The 20,192-nt window shown below is 40.4% G+C and overlaps 1 protein-coding gene across 1 annotated transcript; it reads left to right on the top strand.

Annotated features, from left to right (window-relative positions):
* The first annotated feature begins 7,507 nt into the window (after window positions 1-7,507).
* On the top strand, window positions 7,508-19,963 carry LOC308094597 (gasdermin-E-like). The gene is made up of 10 exons (XM_080441352.1): window positions 7,508-7,554; window positions 9,673-9,909; window positions 10,230-10,422; window positions 11,659-11,833; window positions 12,137-12,263; window positions 12,920-12,976; window positions 15,649-15,785; window positions 16,726-16,906; window positions 17,158-17,228; window positions 17,404-19,963. Exons 2-10 carry the CDS (start codon window positions 9,675-9,677, stop codon window positions 17,650-17,652), a joined length of 1,425 nt encoding a protein of 474 aa, XP_080297478.1. The 5' UTR covers window positions 7,508-7,554; window positions 9,673-9,674; the 3' UTR covers window positions 17,653-19,963.
* Window positions 19,964-20,192: the final 229 nt, after the last annotated feature.

Genomic DNA, 20,192 nt, shown 5'->3' with positions numbered 1-20,192 from the left:
GAAGCACGGCTAGAAAGCTATTTCAGCCAATCAGATTGCTTGGTCGGAACTACCTGTTGTATAATTAAGCAATATTACACGAGAGGGTGTGCTTTACCGTCATTATTAGCACGCCTGTGATGCGGTCAGGAACGAGGCGTCAGCCGAGTTCCGCCGCGATCACAGAAGTGCTAATAATGTAAGGTAAAGCACACCCTCGAGTGTAATATTGCGATTATACAACAGTTACCAACAAAACACATCCAAATGTATTCATATTGTGGGGCAATTCATAATAAAAAACATTTCGCTTATCCGTTTCCCTGTAAAGAGAAGAGTTTGTTTGACTGAGACAAAATAGTCCCTGACAGCGCAGCACTCCGAGTCATCGTCTCATCAACACAGCTGATTCCAGTAGGCTATATGCTCCGTCGTACGATCGTGTTACGTGGCCAAAATAACTGATCTACAAGCTCACAACGCGTTAAGATGGCGATGCGTTGTGAACTTGTAGATCGGCTATTTTTGCCGTGCGATACCTTCGTACGATAGAGTATAACATACACTGGACTGTTAACGAAATGGGAGTAATTTTACTTTAACAAAGGAGGATATTTATACAGTATGGATGTTACCATTGAAATAAAGCACACTTTTTTCCAGTTATTCCTTTTATTATAGGATTTTAGGCGATTTAGTGTGCTCTCTTCTAACCATTGATCAACCGTAAGTCCACCAAATAAGTCAAAATTAACAACATAGTCCATTTTGCGTAGCTGTTTGTTCTCCGGTGGCAGCGGTGGGTACTGTCTGTTTGTTTTCCTACCGTGGGACAGCGTGACTTCACAGCACAGCTGTGCGATATATGGTCTAATCAGGTGCGGACTGCAGTGCGGAGTGATTTATTTAATGTGATTAGGCCCGTGCTATGATGCTGGTTTGAAGCACGGCTAGAAAGCTATTTCAGCCAATCAGATTGCTTGGTCGGAACTACCTGTTGTATAATATGTTATTATACCATGTCTAAGTAAGAAAGAAAAATACATTTTACTTTCAGTACAAACACATGGAGGCATTGTATTCATTGATTTTTTTTTTATTGAACGGTGAGACAAAGAATTAAAGAAAAACATTGTATGTATACATTATACGTACAGTATATTGTATTGTATAGTGAATTATTAATGATAGCTCATAGCTGCATTATTTTCCAAAAGACCAAACAATACATTCCATAATAAACACTTTTAATGACACAAATGTGAATAGCCAGAGACAAAATAAATGAAAAGTTTCTGGGCAACTGGCAAAGGGTACAATTCATGTCAAACTGTTCACTTTGTCCTAACTGAGTGAGTTGACTTCTCCATGTCATGGATTATTTTTATTTTATTAAATGTTTTACTTTAGTCAACTATTGTTCATAGAATGGAGGATGAGTTCCTTGACAATTCATTGTAATACTTTTCTTGGCTCTTTGATTTCAGTTCCTCAATATTGTGTTGTTGCTACAATATTGAGGAACAAAAACCAAAGATGTGTGTGCTTGTATACAGTATGATATATATAACAAATACACTTTTGAATCTTCTCGAATTGAACTTGAATCACTTCATCAACTTCAATCACCCACAGTTGCTATTCATTTCACTTCAGCTACACATGCCTGCTTTCCTAGGCTCCAGATGCATCAGTAAAGATGCTTGTGCTCAAAAACTGCTAAAACCCAGTGGTTTACATACTCTAGATCTTCTGACTTCTGCATATGGCAACTGTAACTCTTACTCTACTAATGTGGTTTACATGTTCCTGTCCCTGTGGTAAGGCATATATTGGCCAAACAAAAATATGGCTAAAATTGAGGATCTCTGAACACAAAACTGCTGTACGCACAGGCAATATTGAATATGCCATTGCTAAACACTACCTTGAGGCAAATCATGGTTCACCCTCATCTCTGTGCTTTGTAGGGGTTGAACAAGTTACTACCCCTAGAGGGGGTAACCTCCCCAAATTGTTATATTATCTCAGAGGGAAATGTTCTGGATTTATCAACTCAACACCATGCAACCACAGGGCTTAAACGATGATTTCTCCTACAAACCCTTCTTATAAACAAGTAATGTGTACTGTTACTCTTATCTCCACTCTCCTGTGGGTTTTGAAACACAAAGACACCTACTGGACATGTACAATGTTATTTGGAGCATCTGAGGTCACTATGCATTTGTGTCTGATGTGTCTTGATGTATTTTTGAGTCCCTGATATGGTCATTCTGTGTCGTTTTAGATTATTTCAACCATGATGTACTCTGTGATGTCTAAAAAAGAAAAATAGTGTCTGTGATATTTTCTGGATCTGTGATTTTGTGTACTGATATTGTGAACTGCTTCACAACAATATGTTGTGATATGGTGCATTTTATTGATTATATTTATGTGTATTATATTTTATGCCATGTTGATGACTTGAATAGTCCTCATGGACTTTCTTGTGTTATCCTTTTAGACCAGATGTCTGACTGTACTTGTACTGTTATTCATCTGCAAACCTAATAAAGTATTCAATCAATCAATTCAACTGATTGTCAAGCAAGGACCGCCCCCCTACACAGGTGGGGATGATGATGTGTATGCTTTAAAAAGAGGGGCCTACACCTACATCACTTTTGCTCTGAGGAAGGCTGAGGCCGAAACGTGTTAGTGTTCTTCAATAAATAGGAAGAATGTGAAAATGTACTTGGACAATACAAAAAATAAACAACTAGTGTTTGGCACCTTTATTGTTTATTATAACAGGTATAGGTATATAACAGTTAAGTCAACATATAGATAGCACATGTGTCAACAAACTTTCCAATAATTCAATCTATTCTACAATATATTTGTAGAATGGAATATGGCTATGACATTGGGTATTGTGCACATGTGTCATATCATATCAACATGCAAGTTGAATACCGTCTCTGAACCATATGGTGATGAGACGCTACAAACATAACCAGAACAAACTGTACTGCAATATTATGTGAGAAAAAACTAGGTGGTTTTGTGTATTGCTGAGTGTATAACAATTGTGTCCATTGTTTTTGAGTTTGCCCTCAGGATCCCTATATATATAGCTGGTTGTCAGTGCACCGTGCTCTAGAGAAGCTACATTTTAAATGTGTTCTTTTAAATAATATCTATTGCTCTTCTAACCAATTGTTCAATACAGATGTCATGTCACAGTCACATACTTTACTTGTCTTGTCTAGGTCTTGAATTTCTATGTTATGTTCATTGTTCTAGTTTTCATGGTTCTATGTTCATGTCGTCCCCAGCTGTATCTAATTTGTAATCAATGCTTTTGGGGTTATTGTTTGGTGTTGCATCATGTCAGTTCGTTTGTGATGTCTGTTCTTTTAACCTGTATTTATACACCTAACCATGGGTTTTGAACATTACCTGCCTGGCTGTCCTGCTTTTGGGTTCTCAACACTCCAGTATGTGACAATTCATTTGACAACCTGTTGGGGGAAACCTTATCTGTTGCTTATTCCCTTTAAGGCAGTTCAACTAAAGGGTGGCATATACTAGCATTGTGTGTTAATTACATAAAAAAAAAAGATTTAATCTAAGATCTATGTAATACAATTCATAAGATTACCCTATAAATCATGTTCTCGCAAAAATACAAAAGCTTAAGATAATAAATCATATGAAAATAAAATGATGGTAGGCCTATGTCGTGCATTGTTCTCTCCACTATTTCCCATGTTACACCATCACCGTTTTTGCACAGTGTCACAGCATGCAGGGAATGTGCTTTAGGTCAGCGACCAGACAGTTAAACACACGCATACTAAGCTGCAGTGCTGCACTAGTCTCTTCATATATCAAATGTGATATGAATCAATTATGAATCAAATACAGTATGTTAACTTATGATGCCATATATTGCCGTTTTCTTTTTCAATCAAAGATCGACACCATACACACTGAACTGGCCACCTCCTCCTAGCCTGGTAAACCCTCCCTCCGGAAATCTCATTTCCATTTGATTCCAGGAGTGGAATCAAATGGAAATGAGATTTCCGGAGGGAGGGTTTACCAGGCTAACCTCCTCCACCACCACCCCAGGTTCTGAACCTGCCTCCACTCTATTCTCCAGCCACCCACTCACCCCTTCACTGAAAAAAACGCATCCGACCTCCATAACCTCTGGCATGAGAACCTCCACCTGCATCCATCAAGAATCAAGAAGGTTTGGTCACTAACTTATATAAGTACATCCGTATACATCGATGAAAACTAGAACATGAAGTACATCCGCTTACGTCTCTATCATAGATACGTAAGCTAATGTCAGACTCGATAAAATACATCTTTGATAGTCTTGTTCCAAGGCAAGGACATCGCCAACCTCTCCTTCCCTTCCAAAATCCTCAAACGAGCTGTTGCATCCCAGCTAAAAGCTCACCTGGACTCCAATAATAAATTGACAAATAATTTTAATCCGCCTTCCGGATTGAAATGAAACTGCTCTCATAAAGGTCACCAACGACATTCTCCTGTCTGCCGATTCCGGTTTCCTCTCCATTCTCATCCTCATCGACCTCAGTGCCATAAACCACTACATCCTCATCACCCGCCTTCAGTCCTCCCTTAATTGGTTTAACCTGCACTGCCCTTTTCTGGATAACATCTTACCTCTCCGACCGACTACAATTCATCTCTGTCAATAACTGCAACTCCTCCTCTGCATGCATGTGAGGTGTGCACACGTGCATGTGCCGTGTGAACATGCGTGTGAATGCACACGCACGCACGCCCGCACACACACAGGCAAAACTTCTTTAGTTTTGCTGATCACACAGATAAGACAGGCCTTGCACTGTGACACACAGGACCAGTGGCATCACTCCTGCATCACTTTCTCTCTCTGCTAACAGCCACATTGGATGTGATGAGCAGCTGTTGCACCCAGTCGAAAGCCTTGCCATCCTGTAGGGGGAGGGGCAGGGACTCCAGGGGAAGAGGAGAGCAGCTTTTCTGCTGATCCTTTAGATCTAGCATGATCTTCCATGTATAGGAAGGATATGACAGACTAAGCAAAATGGCAGACAAAGAGATCAGTCAGTAACGTCCACAGAATTTGATACGGAGGAGAGACAAACAGACCATGATAGACTGACCAAGGCATTGAAGGCCTCCAGAACATCAGGACTGCTCTCACTCAGGAGGATCAGTGCTTCATCGGGTAACTCTACAAAAATACACAATACAGAACTTAGATTACATTATGCAGAAGTTTAAAAAACATAGACACAGAATGATGTTCATCAAAGCAGCTGAAGTCAGCTGCTTTCAACAGGGCCTTACGCTCATAGAGTAAGAACTGTGTGAGTTCTCAAACAATCTCCTCTCCTACTAAAAGGTTTGTTTGAGTCTTATCTTCCTGTCTATGAGGTTTTGCACCGTACCTTCCATGGCGCTGACCAATAGACAGACAGACAGACAGACAGACAGACAGACAGACAGACAGACAGACAGACAGACAGACAGACAGACAGACAGACAGACAGACAGACAGACAGACAGGAGTGATGCTATAGACAGACAGATAAACAGACATGCACAAATTGATTGTTTTTTTGCTTTGCTTGTAGTCATAAAAGTGTCGCTGTGTCACTCACAGTGTTCTCTACATCCGAGAGAGCATCTCTGTCCTCCTTCAAGCTCAGGAACAGAGAAGAACGAGTCGACAAGGGAAGCTCTTGTAACTCTGTTGTATCTACAGAGTGAGATTAAAAGATGACATAATAATGCATTTAACTTTTACATCATCCGATATCCTCTGCAGCAATTTAAATAAAAGGTCAAAATGTCATTTCCAGGGGTCATCAACATGCCCGTATATGGACAAACATGTCCGTGGCAAGACTTGTCTATGTCCGTGGCCCTTTTTTCTTTTTCTTTATATACGAAAAACATTGTCTACTATTTATTTTCTTTTTTTGATATTCACAATCCAATCTAAAACATGTGTTTGAATAATTTTGGTGACTAAATTAAGTGACATAGACATAAAGTGTCGGGATGACATGCTCATTAATATGTTATATTATATTAATATGTTAGATTTGTGGTACTGTGCTACCACGAACGTCGTACGGTGTGAGTCAAAGAGAAAAAACATGGCATGTCATCTGATGAGAGATCTGTGGAGGGCAGAACTGGACAAGTAGGCTAAAGCAAATTTTTGTCAGGTGAGAGAAAGTATTTCAAAGTGTCCAAAAATGATAATAACAACTAAATTATAATAACACTCAACAAGCATAATCCATGGAAACCCTTGATCCACAGCCTCACCATCAGACCTCCTCCTCACCTCTGATCAAACTTAGGCAACTTTGCATCAAACTATTGTGACACTGCATTCCTTTAAATCCTGCCATGCCCTTCATTAATCACTCATCATGCAGATAATTATCTGTCTTTTTCTATTGTTCCTTCTGCATACTTCCGCATCTACATAGACTACCTCACCTTAATGGAAACCACAACTATTGAAGCTACGTTGAAAAACTAGTTTAGCTGGAACTTCCTCCTGTCTCCTCCTGTCCTCAAGTAACACTGTCCTCTGAAAAGCCATCTGTCTATATACTGTAATAACCATATGAAGTATAATACGCACCCATTCACCTTTGCAGCTAAGTGGCCCTTTTGCTCCTGCAATGTAAGATGGAAGCACTGATACTGTACTGATAAGACCCAATTATTGAAATCCCAAACATATACTTGGACCATGCCACATTTAATGCCTGTCTCAGGACTGCCACCTGCCATTATAGTGGATAACTTCCCAGTCTCCAGGTTTTCTAAAGTATAGCTAACCACTTTAACCCTGTCATTCCAATTTTGGGCATAGCATTATAGGCTAAAAAGAAAAGAGAATTGCTGATCTATAAGCTCACAAAATGCCGTAATGTGTTGTGAGCTTGTAGATCGTCTTTTCCCCAAAAATAATGTAGTGGCTAGTTTTAAAAATGTGTAGCTGTGGAATAGAGTAGACACTATGGCACATCAAGAGTCCATTAGTACTGTATACATTTGGGGCTAGGCCTGTGTGTTTCTGATAATATTATTGATCACTTGTTTTGCATGTCTGTGGCAAAAATAAAATATTGATGGAAATGTCCATCACAAGCTGACATGGCGATGACCCCTTTTTACTCAAGTAACATTTTGAACACAGGCCTTTTACTTGTAACAGAGTATTTTTATATTGTGTTATTGCCACTTTTACTTAAGTAAAATATCAGAGTACTTCTTCCACCACTGGCACAAGTAGTGAGGAGGGTCGGTCTCTGGTGGTCGTTCAGAGACCGAGCTCCTCCAAGTGAGTCAGATGTTTTAATTGTGCCACAGCCGCTCCCTCAGACATAATTATGTTTTGAGGAGTTATTGGGGGAGGTGATTTGCTGCTGCATTAACTGTAGAGACTGTCTAGTTTCATTTTCAGTCTTCGTCTCTGTTTGGGACAACATCAACACTCGACTCTCAACTGAGTTGCTGCTAGGCTAAATTGTGGTAAGTTTATTCTTGGTTAGAGAATAGATCCTTCTTTATTCGTGTCTTGATTGATCTTATACGTTGGATCAGCTGATGACGTAGAAAACAGGTTAAAAGGAACATGCTGCTGGCTGCCTAAAGGCTAGATCTGGTCTAGCCATGGTTCACATGACGCTCGTCTGTCAGTCATGTTTCAGGGCTAGATCTGGTCCAGAGCGTTGGCAACTTGGGGCAACCAAGCCAAAATTTTTCTAGGCAGTGTTGTAAAGTAACTAAGTACATTTACTCAAGTACTGTACTTAAGTAGCCTACAATTTTGTGGTATTCTTACTTTACTGGAGTATTTCCAATTTTCAATACTTTAACTTCTACTCCACTACATCTCAGAGGCAAATATTGTACTTTTTATTCCACTACAATTATTTGAAAACTTTAGTTACTTGTTACTACAAAACATGCATTAACCACTTCATCACTATATACTTTGGCTATTTGAAAATAGCCAATCTACAAGCTCACAATGTGTAGATCTGCTATTTTTTTTAAAGATTTGTATGCATTGTGAACACTTGTGAAATGGGACATTCTACATAATGAGTACTTTTACTTTTGGTACAAGTATATTTTGATGCCAATACTTTTGTACTTTTACTCAAGTAAATTTTTAATACCGGACTTTTGCTTGTAACAGAGTATTTCTATATTGGAACTTTTACTCAAGTAACAATTTCTGAGTACTTCTTCCGGAGGAGATCTCTGATGGTTTAGATCAAAGAATGGGACCCGCACACCGTCTGGATCTTGCAAAAAATGTAGCTCTTTATTATTCGACGTTTCGGTCGTTAGACCTTCATCAGGACAGACTATACAGAACACATCAACCACCAAACATTTTAAAGGCTACACCTCCAAAGTGAAGGTCATCGGACATGCATTGGCTGCACCCGCAATCTCAGACCTAAAGCCACTCCCACCACCATCATATTAAAGCAACACCAATCCCATTCACAAAATACATTTTTTTCTGGGTCAAGGCAACACTAATTATGGCTCTGAATAGCAGAGGAAAAGGCCTGTACATGTCATCGGGCCAGGTCTTCAATATCTATAAAGAAAGAGATAATATTAGTGGACCCAATAATAATAAAAAGACACACAGTGAGAATAAAGGTAAAAATAAACGAATCAGGCACAAAACTCCAACAAATTAAAAGCACAGGTCTATTACATAGCTAGTCCACTGTGTGTCTAAACGTTTTCATTCATGAGATTGTGTTTACTTAAATCTCTGATCTTTACTATAGATGAGTGTTCAATAACAGGGGTCTCCCTGTCTCTCCAACTCTTTAAAACAGAAAAGTCATTTTTAGGTCGGCATACCAACTTTATCCTATCAGGAGAGAGAACCATATAGGATAGGATGCAGGATAAAAGTGAAATTGGAAGTGATGGTACAAAGAAATGAGCAGACAAAATTGAAGCTGATAAATGGCTAATCTCTTCTGACTGGATGTAATTGGAAACCCAGCAGAAAATTTATTTTCTGTTTATTAAAAGCGATTGAGTGACTGGGAGACCCTTATTGAATAAACACTCTAGCAATGATTACTATCTGAACATAGAGCTTAAACCTTTTCACATAAAACAAAAAATAATATAACATACACCATTAAGTATTTACAGTCTACTCTGGCCCTTGCTGTTGCACTGAGTTAACCACTTCCCTTGTCCATAATCACATCCTACTATCTCTCTCGCACGCACGCACGCACGCACGCACGCACGCACGCACGCACGCACGCACGCACGCACGCACGCACGCACGCACGCACGCACGCAGGCAGGCAGGCAGGCAGGCAGGCAGGCAGGCAGGCAGGCAGGCAGGCACGCACACACACACACACACACACACACACACACACACACACACACACACACACACACACACACACACACACACACACACACACACACACACACACACACACACACACACAGTCTCTGTTTCTCTAAAATTACCTTTCCCTCTACACACCTCCCTCTCACATCGGTTTCTATCTGGCAAGGTAACAAACAAGATCAAAGTGAATCTTTAAAGCTAAGTTAGACAAAGCATTCTCTCCCATCCTTCTACAGCAATGAAGAATGAAGAATCGTTGTTTTCCAAGGCAGCTGCCATCATTGTCAGCCAGATCGGTCATCGATCTGATGATGATCAATTCATCCCCGCATTCCTACATGAATCAGGCAAGCTGGTTCTCATGAAGATGGTTTTCAAGCAAAGTCCGCACTGGCCGTGGCAGCGGCACAAGTACAAGCTTCAAGACTTCTTCCTCAGTGACATATTGCAGGATAAACCAGCACTAAATCCAGGTATGTCCTATAGACACGTACTTACATGTGAAGGCATTCCCAAATTGCTAGCTGATGTTCATAGCTCTATTGTAAAAAGTGGATGATGTCATGAAGTCATCTTGAAGCCTAGCTACTAAAGAAATTAGGATATACACATTAATTACTTTTCTTTTCATGTTTCGTTAAAGTTGGTACTTTTTAAAATCAAAATTGTGACTCATTGTGATCTCATTTGCGGATAAAAAAAATGTCTCAGTCAGACAAACAGGCCTGCTCATACATACTGCCCAGGTATATTCACAGTCATGCACGCACTATTATCTATTATCTCCTGTCAGGTGTTTCTGAGAGAGTCTTCGGTCCTTACCAGGGGACGTTTGAGCATGAACACAGCGGGAGTATGAGGGCCAAGTTTACACAAATAGTCAGTGCCACGTTTGGGTGCCGGGGTTCTGCTGAACTCCTGTTATCTCCTGTCAAGGTCAAGAAAGAGACTTTGGATGTAAGGAAGCTGCGTGGGTCCAGAAACAGGTTGGAGTCATCCTATTTCAATACATTTTTTTTTGCTGATTTACACACACACACACACACACACACACACACACACACACACACACACACACACACACACACACACACACACACACACACACACACACACACACACACACACACACACACACACACACACACACACACACACTCTGCAGGCTGAGCCCTCTACGCTCACCGACAGAGGTGTGGATTCTGCCGAAGGTGGCGCTTCCATGGGCTACCCTGTGCATGACCTCCTCATCGATGTTGCCCACGCGAGACAGGGTGCTACCTGAGTAGACAAACGACAAACTTTTCAGCAGCTTCAAGGTGTTCACCATTTATGCTGATGAGGGGCTCAGTGTACAGGGCTCCAGGAGCAGGTTGGTGCATCACCTCTGTTTTCTTTGTGCTGATGGTAAGGCCAAAGTCTGCGCATAATGTGGCGAGGTTATTCATGCTCAGTTGCATTTCTAGCTGGTTGGAAGCATTCAATGCGCAGTCGTCCGCAAAGAGGAAGTCTTTGCCTGGCGTCTTCGCAGATTGAACAGCTTACCATCAGTGCGGTAGCGCAGGTCGAGCCCCATGTCCCTAGACCGGAAGGCACCTGTCAGCATGGCTGAGAACATCATGCTTAAGAGAGTGGGTGCCAGAACACAGCCTTGCTTGACTCCATTTCCCACTTGGAAGGGCTCAGAGGATGTGCCGTTGTCTTGGACTCGTGCCTGCATTCCATCGTGGAATTCACGGACCATGTTAATAAAGATGTTAGAACAGCCAAACTTTGACATGATCTTCCAGAGGCCCTCGCGGCTAAAGGTGTCAAAAGCCTTCGTCAGATCTACAAAGGTGGAGTATAGACTGACGTTCTGCTCTCGGCACTTCTCTTGGAGTTGACGAGCGGCAAAGATCATGTCGACTGTACTGCGACCTTGCCTGAATCCACACTGACTCTCCGGTAGGACGTTGTCATTAACTATGCAACAAGACAAAACACTCGTAAAGAGTTTGGTGAAATAATATTTTGTACAAGCTATCCACAAAATGCCGCAGTTACATAGATCATTATTAAGTCTAGAGGAAAACGAAACAATATCAAATATTACAAAGTGTGAAAGATTTGACTGATTTGTCAATAACATTATAAAAACAATAAATTCCTGACAAAATGCTAGTCGACAAAGAATTTCTTTAGTCGAGGACAGCCCTAATACTGCACCTGCTTTGTGCCAGGTGTGACATGCAACACAAGCTTGTGCAGAAGATTCAGCAGGCGAAGAAGATGCGAAAGTGTCCATATGCTCTGGCCGTGGTGACGGAGAGAGTCGTCACTACTACCAACTCCTGGGAAATCTCTGAGACCCGCCAGCTCAGCGGTGGAGCGGGATTTACAGTGAAGAACACTATGGTGATGAGCGTGGAGGCTGAGTGTGTGAATGTGTATTGTTGACGCTGGATATGTGTGTGTGTATGTTCATTCAAGTTCATAATGGTGCTTGTTTTGATTGTGCTCAAATGTTCAGTGTGTGCACGTGTCTGTCCATGTACTGTATGTGTGTGCATGTGTGTGTGAATGTGTGTGTGTGTGTGTGTGTGTGTGTGTGTGTGTGTGTGTGTGTGTGTGTGTGTGTGTGTGTGTGTGTGTGTGTGTGTGTGTGTGTGTGTGTGTGTGTGTGTGTGTGTGTGTGTGTGTGTGTGTGACTGTTTTCAGATGGGTGTGGAGGACACTGTCGATGCCAAGGTTCATAAGGCCAAAAAACATTCCATAACCATCAATGCTGGCGCAGTAATCGCCTATGGAGTTCGGGAACTAAACATCAAGGAATCTGGTGACCTTGGTTAGTGTGTGTGTGTGTGTGTGTGTGTGTGTGTGTGTGTGTGTGTGTGTGTGTGTGTGTGTGTGTGTGTGTGTGTGTGTGTGTGTGTGTGTGTGTGTGTGTGTGTGTGTGTGTGTGTGTGTGTGTGTCAGAGTCACTTTTGGACAGTCTCTTTGTATACTGTATGTATACATGGAATGAATTAGACTTTTCAGTTGGTCACATTGACCAAATATGTCACCCGTTTCATTTGAAATGACTGACACGCAGTAATTTAAGTTATCCGATTCAGTCTATTCTGCTGTTCCCTGTTGGCAAAGTAAAAGCCTCACTCTCAGAATGTGGGAGCGACTCATTCTCACACTCCAGGAACATGGGAAATCAATCTTCAGATGTGCCCCAGGACCCTTGGTGGTCCCCGGACCCCACTTTGAGAACCACTGCCTTAAGGGCCTGATGCAGAGGGTCCTCTATTAGATGGCATTGATGGATGGCCACTGCTGTTGGTGGCCTTTCAAAATGTGCCTCTGCCAGAGTCAAGAGTATCCTTTTCATTTATTTTGATGGTTCTTAATTCTTGTCTCTCAGTATGTCTTTCTGTACATGTTTGTATGTGTGTATATGTGTTTCTGCTGTGTTTTTTATGTTGCTGTGCGCATGTGTGTTTATGTGTGTAGTTTTCACAGACCCAGAATCCGACATTGTGGCAGACTGCTTCTTTGATGAGGATCTTGGTATGTGTCTATTTACTCACTCACTCACTCACTCACTCACTCACTCACTCACTCACTCACTCACTCACTCACTCACTCACTCACTGACCATGGTGGCCATCTTGTGGGAATAATGGTCACTATCAGTTCACTAGTAAAGACTATGCCTTCAAACAATACATCATTTTGGGTTCTTTATTTATTAAATATAAAAGAGAAAAGGTGAAACCTTTATGTAATAAAAGGAATGAAAATTGGATGGAAAGAGGAATGATGGGGTGAGGTGAGAGATGTACGTATAAAGAGAGGGAAGAATGAGAGGATTATGAGAGGGTAAGAAGGGATGTGGGGGTGAAGGCTGAGTGGTGAGGGGGAAGAATGTAGGGAAGGTAGGATGAGGGGTGAGCAAAATGATGATGGGGCATGTGGGATCACAAGTATGGGGAGGAAGGGAGGAGAGAGGGATGGAGTATGAGTGACAGAATTGAGGTTAAGGGGGTGAGGGGAGAGGGAGAATTGGGGGTGGGGATGAGGAGTGGAATAGGTGACTGTGATTCAGGCATAGATGGTTTCAGGGTGGTGGAGAAGATTGTTATATATATTTATCACAACAGTGCATTCCGGTATGTTCTTTTAATAAATCCATGGGGTGTTTATTTGTAACAAAATGTTTGTTTTTTGCCCATGAGTTCACTATATAGACCCCCCGGCCCAAATAGGGAGTAAGGAGTAGTAAATGAGTGACTGAATTTGGACACAGCCATGGAACAGGGGGAGAATAGGGTGTTGGATGGAATGTGAAAAACAAAGCACAAATGACAGGTAGACACATAGACATATAAAGGTAGACGCCTCCTCCGACTCTGGGGCGTCTGTATCACGGCCGCCATATTAGAGGCGGCACGCTTCCTGACTACTGGCCAATCACAGCGGGTCTTTTCCGAGACGGGATATTTTTATACAACTAGACAGGGGTCATCAACATGTCCGCACACGGACAAACATGTCCGTGGCAAGACATGTCTATGTCCGTGCCACATTTTTTATTTTGAAAAAAAAAAATCTAGATATAGCTTTTATGTTTTCTTCATTATAATGTAAAAAATGCGTTTGAATAACTTTGGTGGCTCGTAAAGTAACATGCTCATTACATGAGTTGCAGGAGATTCTTCAATTCTGTGAAAATAGCAAAATGTGCTTTAAAAAAAGGTAATATCACATAGGCCTAGCCCTAAATATATAGTAATGGACTCCTAATGTGTCACATTGTCTACTCTATTCCACAGCGCTACACATTTTAAAACAAGCCACTTATCAAATAAAATAAAAAAAGATTATTTGGGGGGGGGGGAAGCCGATCTACAAGCTGAATTATTATTATCCAAATCAATCAATCACAACTCATCACAGCATGTTGTGAGCTTGTAGATCAGTATTTTTCTTATCTTTTTAGCCTATAATGACCAAAATTTGAATCAGGGTTAAAGTGGTAGCTATACTTTCTGAGACTGGGAAGTTATCCATTGTATACTGGCAGGTGGCAGTCCTGAGACAGGCATTAAATGTGGTATGGTCCAAGTATATTCCATGTTTGGGATTTCAATAATTGGCAACTATAATAACACTCCACAATCATAATCCTTGGAAACCCTCCATCCACAGCCTAGGACCTCCTCCAACTTAAAAGGTAGCTCACGTCTGATCAAAGTTACAGTAGGTGCCTTCACATTAAACTATTGTGACACTGCATTCAATTAAAATACTGGCATTCCCTTCATTAATCACTCATCATGTACATATCTTTTTTGTCTCTCAAGTTTCCTTGTTCCAGTGTTCCATTGGCATTTTATCCTTGATGTTTCTGTGAGAAGCATTTAACATGTAATTATTATGTCTAATAAATCAAAACAAATCAATTGTAGCGTGTAGGGTGTGTCTTTTTCCCTTGTTACGTGTGCATACCTTGGACTTTCCATGGAATCCACTTGCTACCGTACCGTACCTTGTCAAACCAAACCAAATGGTTTAGCTGGTAGAACTTGATCTCCTTCTGTCCTTAAGTATCACTGTCTTTTGAAAAGCCAGCAATCTCTATATTATCTCCATATATCATGTATAATACGCACCCATTCACCTTTGCAGCTAAGTGGCCCTTTTGAGGTTGAAGCACTGTCTGTACTGATGAGACTCAATTATTATTATCCAAAATAATTGGGATTTATTGTTTTAAAATGTGCAGCACATTGGAATAGACCCTATGACACATTAGGAGTCCATTAGTATACATTTAGGGCTAGGTCACTGTGTTTTTGGTAAGATGATTATTTTGCATGTCTGTGGCAAAAATGAAATATGAATGAAAATGTCCATCAGCCGATGGGAGGCTATTTTCATCGGATAGCAGTTCAAATAATATCCAAAACGATGTTTGACGAGCAACATCGATAGCTCGTTCTGTGTAGTTCATTATTTATTATTATTTTTAATCGAAAGCATGTCCCAAGTAACATGCATGTGTGGTCAAAATAAATTATATTTGTGAGAATGTAACTCCAGGGTCCAAAATACAGTATCTTTTTTAGTTTATGATTTGGAAACCTTTGACCATTTATTTTCTTAGCTGCAGAGCATATCTGATGATATGAAATTCTAATGTATTAATGACTATGTCATCTTTTAATCTCACTCTGTAGATTTGACAGAGTTACAGAACCCGGAAGAATATCTGTCCCCGCTGGCAGAGCTTCCCCAGTCGACTCGTTTTGCTCTGTTCCAGAGGTTCTGTGAAGTGATGAAGGACAGAGACGCTCTCTCAGATGTAGAGAACACTGTGAGTGACACAGCGACCTTTTCATTCTGATTCAGAACCTGTTGGCACTATTATGACTATAAGTTTCCTCTTCAATGCATTACATCACATACTATACTGTCTGGCACACAAGAGTAAAATTGGCTCCTCGACATTGTAACAACAATAACAAAATAGAATGAAGGAATAACAACAGAAGATGAGGTAAGATAAAACAACTAAGCTACATTTATACAGTATTGAATTTGAGATGCCTTTGTAAGGTGCAGTGTGCATGGGTCCTACTTCTAAATAGTATGTGTGTGTACATTTATGTGTGCATATGTTTATGCTTACAAACATGATATATAAAGTCACAGGTGCCTTTTTGTGTGGGATATGTTTAAATAATATAGTATAGGGTGGGTTATAGGCCCTGCCGGTGTGTAAAGGCGTGTGTGAAGATGGTTGCATATACTGTAGATGTGGGATTGTGTGTGCACTGTGTACCCTGGTTCCAGACCATAGACCCCACCCACTCTCTGAGTGGACTGCCCCTCTTGGTCTGGTGTTGAAATGTGAACCTAGGATTTATTCGGTACAAAAAGCACTGTCCCATGAGAGTCGTAGGTGGGGGTGGGTCTAATGACAAGCCAATCAGCGAATATCTGGTAAAGCAAGCTGTGCGATGACGTCAGATGTAGGCGGATCCGTGGATCTCTTGTGATTGGTTTAGGGAAATTCGAATCAGGCTATGCACTGTGCACAGCTGCCTCTATACCGAAGGTGGGCAGGCAACCGGACAGGCAACTTCTCTTCTCTTCTCTTCTCTTCTCTTCCCCTTTCTCTCTCTCTCTCTCTCTCTCTCTCTCTCTCTCTCTCTCTCTCTCCCTCTCTCTCTCTAAATGTCATTCAACGTTCAACTGCTTTTGTAATTTTACTTCTTTGTCTTAATCACCTGTCACCTTTTTGTCTCTTTCAGTTGGAGGAGTGGTGCACAGGTGATGCACCAGTGGAATTTGAACAAAATGCATCTGTCAGTCACAGCAACTCTGCAAGTGCCATATTGGACCTGCTCAGACCCACTTCAGACAGTCATATGGAGAGTGATGGACCTGGGAGTCCCTTGACTGCTGCTCATCTATTGGTCAGCGCCATGGAAGGTTAGGGTGCAAAAACAACATAAACAGGAAGATATAGGACTCGCGCACTTAGTTACAGTTAATATAATTTGGTGTGGGACTCCTACTTCATATTAATGTAGGACTTTTATGAGATTGTTTGACAACTCACACAAGTTATTACTCTTTGAGCTTGTAAGGCTCTGTTGAACTTCAGCCCTGCTTTGATGTACATAATTATGTCTATCTTGACTTTTGCATAATATAATCTAATGTATTATGCATTTTTGTAGCGTTTCCTGATGAAGCGCTGAGCCTCCTCAGTGAGAGCATTCCTGGAGTTCTGAAGGCCTTCAATGCCTTGGTCAGTCTAACAATAATGTCTGTCTGTCCGTCTGTCTGTCTGTCTGTCTGTCTGTCTGTCTGTCTGTCTGTCTGTCTGACTGTCATTTTAAATTGTGTATCTATTCTGTGGAAGTTACTGATTAGCCTGTTTGTCTGTCTGTCTTTTTGATTGGTCTGTCATATCCTTCCCACAGTTGAACATGTTAGATCTAAAGAATCAAAAGAAAAGCTGCTCTCCTCTTCCCCTGGAGTCCCTGCCCCTCCCCCTACAGGATGACCAGGCTTTCCATTGGGTGCAACAGCTGCTCATCACATCCAATGTGAACCTCAGGAAAGAGGCTGGAGGGCTGTTGGCAGAGAGAGAAAGTGATGCAGGAGTGCTGCCACTGGTCCTGTGTGTCACAGTACAAGGCCTGTCTTATCTGTGTGATCAGCAAAACTAAAGAGTAAAACCCAAATCTCACTGATTGGGTATAACAGTACAGACCATTATTTTATTTTGTATATATGATATGAATGTTTTATTATCTTTTATATACTTCTTAAATGTATTTCCTTTTTACGAAAGAACATTATTTACAGGGTCCCGTCCCACTGTTTATTGTAAGATCACAAGATCAATGTTTCGATCACCAAATGATCATCCTGATGAAGATCATTTGGTGATCAATATACTCAGTGTGCAATACACCCAATGTCATATCCATATTCTAGTCTACAGTGAAACATAATATTAGTTAGCATGTTAGTTATCCATAGAATAGATTGAATTATTATTGGAAAATGTGTCAACAAATATTTTTATCTATGCTGATTTAAGTTTTTGTTATTGCTTTATCAGCTGTCTTGTTTCCTGTGTTACAAGATTTAGGCTTCAAGGTAAAGGTTATGATATTTGATACTTAACTGATTACACAGGAATAAAAAATATACCAAATCAAAGAAGATTTAGGTTTTGTCCAGCCCTCTGCACTTGGACCGCCTGGGATTTGCATGGTGAGCCAGCAGGTATAAATATAAATGTAGTCACATTGTTCATGAACAAATATCCGTCATATGGGTACATATGACGTATACTGTACAGTTAGTCCACAGGGATAAGGAATATACAATCTGTCAACTGTAAAACATTTACAGTAGGTTATTACAGTAGCTCATGTATGAGCTGAGAATTTATTGTTGTTTCAAAAGCATTTTGTTTAGTTTTTAAAGCATTATCATATCATTCTATTGAGGAATAATTTGTGTACTTTATGTTCAGTAAAGGTACACAGATTATGAATATTTAAACACTATTGAAATGCAAACACAGGCAAATTATCATTGCGAAGACATTAGCTATATCATGTTATTATACCATGTTTAAGTAAGAAAGAAAAATACATTTTACTTTCAGTACAAACACATGGAGGCATTGTATTCATTGATGTTTTGTACAGTACAGTACAGTATATTGTATTGTATAGTGAATTATTAATGATAGGTCATAGCTGCATTATTTTCCAAAAGACCAAACAATACATTCCATAAAAAAAACACTTTTAATGACACAAATGAGCCAAAATAAATTAAACTTTTCTGGGCAAATGGCAAAAAGGTACAATTCATGTCAAACGTCAAACTGTTCACTTTGTCCTAACTGAGTGAGTTGACTTCTCCATGTCATGGATTATTTTTGTATTGTTATTTTTTTATATTTTATTTGTCTTTTACTTTAGTCAACTATTGTTCATAGAATGGAGGATGAATTCCTAGCCAATTAATTGTAATACTTTTCTTGACTCTTTGGTTTCAGTTCCTCAATATTGTGTTGTTGCTATACTGAGGAACCAAAACCAAAGATGTGTGTGCTTGTATATATTATGAGATATATAGCAAATACAATTTTGAATCTTCTCTAATTGAACTTCATCAACTTCAATCACCCACAGTTGCTATTCACTTCACTTCAGCTACACATGCCTGCTTTCCTAGGCTCCAGATGCATCAGTAAAGATGCTTGTGCTCAAAAACCGCTAAAACCCAGTGGTTTATATAGATCTTCTGACTTCTGCATATGGCAACTGTAACTCTTACTCTACTAATGTGGTTTACATGTTCCTGTCCCTGTGGTATGGCATATATTGGCCAAACAAAAATATGGCTAAAAGTGAGGATCTCTGAACACAAAACTGCTATATGCACAGGCAATATTGAATATGCCATTGCTGAACACTACCTTGAGGCAAATCATGGTTCACCCTCATCTCTGTGCTTTGTAGGGGTTGAACAGGTTACTGCCCCTAGAGGGAGTAACCTCCCCAAATTGTTATATTATCTCAGAGGGAAACGTTCTGGATTTATCAACTCAACACCATGCAACCACAGGGCTTAAACGATGATTTCTCCTACAAACCCTTCTTATAAACAAGTAATGTGTACTGTTACTCTTATCTCCACTCTCCTGTGGGTTTTGAAACACAAAGACACCTACTGGACATGTACAATGTTATTTGGAGTATCTGAGGTCACTATGCATTTGTGTCTGATGTGTCTTGATGTATTTTTGAGTCCCTGATATGGTCATTCTGTGTCGTTTTAGATTATTTCAACCATGATGTACTCTGTGATGTCTAAAAAAGAAAAATAGTGTCTGTGATATTTTCTGGATCTGTGATTTTGTGTACTGATATTGTTGCTTCACAATATGTTGTGATATGGTGCATTTTATTGATTATATTTATGTGTATTATATTTTATGCCATGTTGATGACTTGAATAGTCCTCATGGACTTTCTTGTGTTATCCTTTTAGACCAGATGTCTGACTGTACTTGTACTGTTATTCATCTGCAAACCTAATAAAGTATTCAATCAATCAATTCAACTGATTGTCAAGCAAGGACCGCCCCCCTACACAGGTGGGGATGATGATGTGTATGCTTTAAAAAGAGGGGCCTACACCTACATCACTTTTGCTCTGAGGAAGGCTGAGGTCGAAACGT

Source organism: Gymnoscopelus braueri, assembly GCF_963280865.1.
Source record: "Gymnoscopelus braueri genome assembly, chromosome: 11".
Classification (NCBI taxonomy): domain Eukaryota; kingdom Metazoa; phylum Chordata; class Actinopteri; order Myctophiformes; family Myctophidae; genus Gymnoscopelus; species Gymnoscopelus braueri.
Note: the sequence above shows the minus strand (reverse complement) of the source record. Positions and strands in the feature narration are given on the sequence as shown.